This window comes from Sinocyclocheilus anshuiensis, unplaced genomic scaffold (assembly GCF_001515605.1).
Source record: "Sinocyclocheilus anshuiensis isolate Anshui unplaced genomic scaffold, SAMN03320099.WGS_v1.1 scaffold209, whole genome shotgun sequence".
Lineage (NCBI taxonomy): Eukaryota > Metazoa > Chordata > Actinopteri > Cypriniformes > Cyprinidae > Sinocyclocheilus > Sinocyclocheilus anshuiensis.
In genome coordinates, this window is record NW_015540880.1 from 2117240 (window position 1) to 2123351 (window position 6112).

At 37.5% G+C, this 6112-nt stretch overlaps 1 protein-coding gene across 1 annotated transcript in view; it reads left to right on the forward strand.

Annotated features, from left to right (window-relative positions):
- Positions 1 to 5952, forward strand: part of LOC107688380 (syndecan-2-B-like) — a 39350-nt gene extending 33398 nt beyond the window's left edge. Inside the window, exons 2-5 of the mRNA XM_016486039.1 lie at positions 3620 to 3734; positions 3825 to 3985; positions 4272 to 4392; positions 5515 to 5952. Of these exons, the coding sequence (XP_016341525.1) occupies positions 3620 to 3734; positions 3825 to 3985; positions 4272 to 4392; positions 5515 to 5678 (561 nt within the window). The 3' untranslated portion in view covers positions 5679 to 5952. The remainder of the gene's footprint in view (positions 1 to 3619; positions 3735 to 3824; positions 3986 to 4271; positions 4393 to 5514) is intronic.
- Positions 5953 to 6112: the final 160 nt, after the last annotated feature.

Consider the following 6112-nt stretch of genomic DNA (forward strand, 5'->3'; position numbering starts at 1 on the left):
ACCCACCCGCAAATAATCAGAATGCATTTTTTATTACCCGACCCGCGGATTATCCGCAGCACCCGTGGATATAGGAAAAGCAAAATATGTTTGCTGCGTAAATCAGACAGACTTACTGAAAATGCAAATTCATTCTCTGGCAGCAGGAGGTGCTTTAAAGCGGGAGAAACAGGTTTCCCCAGTAACGGCTGTACACAACGCAGCGCTGAGCTCACAAATGCTGCTTTATCAGGCATATAACATGCAAGATGAAATGAAAATGACATCGAAAATTTTCTAAAGATGGTCTTCCTTCAGAAATACAGTGATATAAAAACACCCGCACCTCGTTTTGATTTTTAAATTTGCAGTACGTGCTCATGTTTATTAAAAGAAGCCTTTTGGAAAATCCGTCAGTTTTGATATTGTGGCGAGCGCCACAAATAAATACATGTATGGGAAACATCCCACTGCACAACCACCTGAGCCCAACTTCAGTCTACTCATCACCTTAACTTTAACTGCGTTTGTAGCCGGCGCCATAGCCAGACTGATAAACAAGCACAGACCGTAAGTTAACTATATTAAGTCTATATAAAAGTCGATATTATATAAGTCTATATAAAACTTGAAGCATCAGAATCGGCATCGGTATCGGCCGATCACCATGACAAGAAATCGGTACTCCGTATCGGCTTCAAAAATCCTGATCGGAGCATCCCTTGTTTTAAACTAATCAAGATCTTCTCCGCATTGAGCTTCTATAGTTCTCTAATATTTTGAATGAATAACGCAGCAGCGGCGCGTCTCGTGGGCTAGACTAACAAAACATTAAAATGAAACAACGTCACTTACATCATCACCGCATCTCGCGCGCCACTAATGACGCTCCCTCGCACTCCTAACATTCAAATGCAAATGTTTATTTTAAATTCAACTAATATTCATTCTTTATTCACAATCTCATCATAGGCAGGCACAGCACTCAATTCAACATGTGTTCATGTTTGTGTGTGCTGTCTGCGTCACTCATAGCACGCGCCTATATCGAACATTTTTTCTATCGTTATCGAAGAAGGTGTATCGTCGATAAATATCGACACCGTTTTATCGCCCAGGCCTAGTTGTAGGTATCATTCATGTGCTTGGAACAAATGGTGTGGGATGAGTTGCGTGCCAACGTTTAATAGCCCTAACTTGAAGTGCTTGACTAAGCAATCATCAATAATTGTTGGTTGCACATTTTAATTTTCCATGCTGGTCACAGAATATAAATACACAACTCAAGCACAAAAGAATCTCATCAATCTGGTGCAATTTGTTTAGTTTTTTTAAAGCTAAATACTAATTGTTCAAGAGCACTCAAGTAAAATGCATTCCTTCAAAAGGTTTTGAAAGCATCTTAAGAGCTCTGTGGGCTGTTTATTGTCTGTAGCCAGACATAAAGGCACATTAGACACCTCATTGCAGAACTTTGACTAGAATCCCATTGACAAAGAGAATTGACTCAAGATATCGAGCATAGCTGATGCACCTGTGTGTGTGGCCCAGATAATTGTGTCCTTTGTACTTTGCATTTCAATCAGTGGAGAAAGAATTTGACCAAATCAACAGCAGTGTCGTGTGGGCCGGCCAAGTGAATTGTCTACCGAGAGAAAAGCAATGCTGGGTTAGAAAGGTTAAGATAAAGTTGCTTTGAGTTTGAACAAATTCCTCCTTTGATCAGGACTTTGGCTTGAATGCTTTTCTGTGGGAAGTCACTGCTGCTTTTGAATGAGCTGGTTATTGTGCTGTTTTATCATTGTGTTCATTCCCCATCCTCTGTACAGGTCTACCTCTTTGTGAGAAATGGCTTAGGCTCTTTTTAAAGAAGAAACTAAGTCTCACAAACATGAATACACATTACTAAAAGTTTTGTATACATTAATTAACAACAAATTTCCCCAAAAACGTTTTCGGTAGGAAAACAATTTTCTCAGTCTGTCTTTTGTCTTTTTCTTCTGTCCCCCTACCCATGAAGAAAAATCAGTACATGTTAATTGACTCTGGCTATATAAGCTGAGAATAGGGACAGCTCTTAAAACAAAGATACCAGTATGTGTGCCACAGACTTTCTGCGCTTCATTCCCGGGCCCTCTAGCGTGATTTATGGTGACCACATTATGGGCCCTTTTCTAGGCTGCATCAGTATGAAGAGTCGGTCACAGGCAGGGTTGGACTGACGCTCAATGCTGGTTGCCATGGGGCTGGTAAACTACTCCACAAAGACCAAATAACACAAAGCAACATGATTAGCACTACCACAAAAAACCTCTACAGATAGTTAATGTACAGTCATCCAGATTATATCGTCATTTGATAGTGTATCCCCATCTGTGCTACACTGGAACAGTGTGATTCAAACTTGGCACAGATATTTAAATATAGTGTGGTGGTGTTGTTATTATTATTATGTTTTATTTATTTATTGTGATTGGTCATGGGTTTATTTTATTTTTTATCACAATTATTTTAAAAGTTTTATGGGTCTCTTAATTTTATAAATCTAAGTATTCTTATGGTGGGTCAACTTAAAATGATCAACTTAATAAAGTAACCAATTTTCAGGTAATATATTTTTATTTTATTACATTTTTTCACGATACATTTTTTAATAGTTTTATGTTTTTCACGTTTATGAATCTAATAGTACTCTTAAAAATGAGTAACTAATTTTCAGATATTTGACATTTTCATTTTATTATATTATATTTTATTTTTTTTATTACATTTTGTTTATAATCAGTTATTTTCATAGTTTTATGTTTCACAGGTTTATGTTTTTTTTTTGAGACTATCTCTCTCTCCATCACTGTGAACTAGACACCTGAATATGCTCTTTAAAATGCATAAACTGCGCTTCATTACACAGCGCGTCTGGAAATATGCCAGATTATAACATTCTACTCCATCATTTTCTCATCATTTAATTACTGCTGCCATGATTGCTTGAATATGCACACAAATGCCACACTTGATAAAATCCTGATAAAATTAATAGCGCAGCGTTAATTGTACTAGGCAAATGAGTGAGTTTTGTGAATGGGGAACAATGTGTAATAAACCTAATTGGCATAGAAAGTGGGAGTGTTTGCACTGAAAAGAATGACGATGTAATTTTAATAAAATGCAGTGCTAATTTGCTCCTTTGGAGGCAATGCAATTGGACTCCTGAGAAAGAACCTGTTGTTGGAAAGTTTCTGCAGTGCTTTAAAATGTCATAATGTGGCTCTACAGAAACTGCTGAGTCTGCAGTTCATTCTGAATGCTCGGTTGTGGAGCAAACTTTACTTGTAGCTGCTGGGCTTGTGTCTGCACTGAGTCTTGTGTCTGATGAGAAGGTTAGGCTGTGTATAATATGTGTTAAGGCAGAAAATATTGACTTTCAGATTTCAGCAATAAGCAGGGCAGACAGAAAATACTCATTCATCATGTGGCAAGATTTTGTTTACTAGTTTCAAACTAAAAAAATCGATTTTATAGCCTCTGGTCCTTTGAGTCGAGGGGTTTGAGCAAAAAGAGACAATGAAAGCCAAAAACCCTACTCCTTTCTGTCTTAATCTCCATTTTTATGACTTCTTGTTAACTTTTACCTCTGCAGATAGCAGTCTCTGCGGCCAAATCCACCTCCTCGACCGATGACTTATACCTGGAGGAGGCGGGGTCAGGAGGTTACCCTGAAGATGATGACGACTTCACTTCTGGATCAGGATCGGGTAAGAAGTGCCTCATCGATTCTAGGTGCACAATCTGACCCCTTCATGTTGGATATTGTAGCTGAAGCACAGCATGTGTTTGTCTTTCAGGAGCTGGAGAAGTTATTGAGGAATCTGTCACAGTAAAAACATTGTTCATTGTGCCTAAAGCAGAGCCCACACAGGACTCCACCAAAGACTTCACACCGAAAGGGGAGACATCTACATCACTTGATGTCCCCAAAGACACAAAGAAACGAGTCAGGATAGAGGTGTGTATCACCTGTAAGGTCAATCACGGAGGTATTAACATCCATCTCAGGTGATTTGATCACAAGTGGTAGTGACATGGGAGTAGAAGGTCCTTTATTTGAGATGTATCTGACAAGCGAAACCGATCTTCAAACCAGGAATAAATGGGGTCTCTTGGTCTCAAGTGGATCTATGAGTGTAAATAACATTAATGTACTGTCATGCAGCCAGCAAAGAACCCACTGCTGTCATAAAGTCATCCATCACTCCTAACATAGTGTAACACATCTTCTTCACTCCCTTTAGTCTCCAGTTCCTGCCACAGAAGACTCGCGTAGAAACCCAGTCACAAGCACCACAAGCCTCCCTCGATCACCCCTGGTTGTCCAGTCGGAAAATCTCTTCCAGAGGACAGAGGTTTTGGCAGGTCTGTAAAAGAAATGTATAACTTAACACCAAGACACTTTCGATTGTTTTTAGGAGATGCCAAAATGTATATATGTTTGATCAGGAATACAGTAAAAATGGTAATATTGTAAACTATATTACCATTTAAATAACTCTTTTCTATTTTAATACATTTTAAAATGTATTTTATTTTTTGTGATGGCAAAGATTAATTTTTTTGGCAGCCATCTTTCCAGTCTTTAGTGTCACATGATCTTTTAGAAATCATTCTAATATGATGATTTTCTGCTCAAGAAATATTTCTTATTCTTATCAAGTTTGAAAACAGTTGTGCTGCTTAATATGTTTGCAGAAACCACAATACATTCTTTGATGAATAGAATGTTCAACAGCATTTTTTAAATATATTTTTTTTGTAACTATGTAAATTCTTTAGTGCCTCTTGATCAATTTAATGCATCCTTGCTGAATACAAAAATATTAAAATAATAATAATAATAATAATAATCTTACTGACCCCAACATTTTGAATAGTAGTGTAAATAAATGTTTTTATAACAATTTTGCTACTATATTAGAAGAAAATTCTAAGAAAGTATTGCTTAATAAAATTCTTGAAAGTGTGCTCTTTCTTAAACTTGAATTGCAGCCCTCACTGGGAGTTTTAAGAGTTCACTGCACATTTCAACCAGAACACCCACTTTATCTTTTGTCTTAGGAGAGATGCACAAAACATAAAGAGCATGTTACCATACAACTCCCTTAAAATAACAGATCAATTCCTCTGTGCAAAGGTCAAATTCTTAAGTTAAGCACACTTAGCTTTAATATCCTGTCAAATAAAGACAGAACCACAATGAGATTAAATAATGTCTTCCTGTTTTGGGTCGACACACTTCCTTTCACTCAATCTCCTGACCCTCCAGCAGTGTTAAGGGGTTCCTTATTTAATTATTTGATTACTGGACATAATCTGGATCTGCTTTGTATGAGCCATAGACGCCCAGATGGCACTTTAGTCACGTAGTCGGACAGGAATGAGATTTCACATATACTGTGAAAAAGCAGCAACTCAACTATGTCTTCTTATCTTAATTGAAATAAACTGACTCATTAGGCCTTCCTAAATCCTCTGTTCCAGCTGTCATTGCGGGTGGAGTTATCGGCTTCCTCTTTGCCATCTTCCTCATCCTCCTTTTGGTGTACCGCATGAGAAAGAAGGACGAAGGCAGCTATGACCTCGGGGAGAGGAAGCCGTCTGGAGCGGCCTATCAGAAAGCTCCCACCAAGGAGTTTTACGCATAGACTCACTCATGTACAACCGAGCTTCACCAACCAGAGTGATGGTGTAATATCAGTGACTACGACAAACTCGTTCTGCATAAAAAAAAAAAAAAGATCATACGACATGATTGAGGAAAAAAATAAATAACATAAAGGAAAGCTTTTGCATAGAGTATTGTAATTAAGACCTTTTCTTTCCTCTTTTTTTTATGAAAAAAAAGCAAGCATTGCTTATTTTATGGCAAATCTCTCTGTATTGAAACATTCATATCTGTGTATTTGAAAAGGCTGAAAAAAAAAAACAATCTGTAAAGGTGAGGATATCCGCATCCGTCTTCTGTCAAAGGAGCTGACTACTTTTTAACTGTAGCAGTATGTATTTGTAAAGAAAATTTTAAAGTGGAGTAATTGAATATAATTGTTCTGTATCAGTCCTGATTTTATTTCTCATCCTT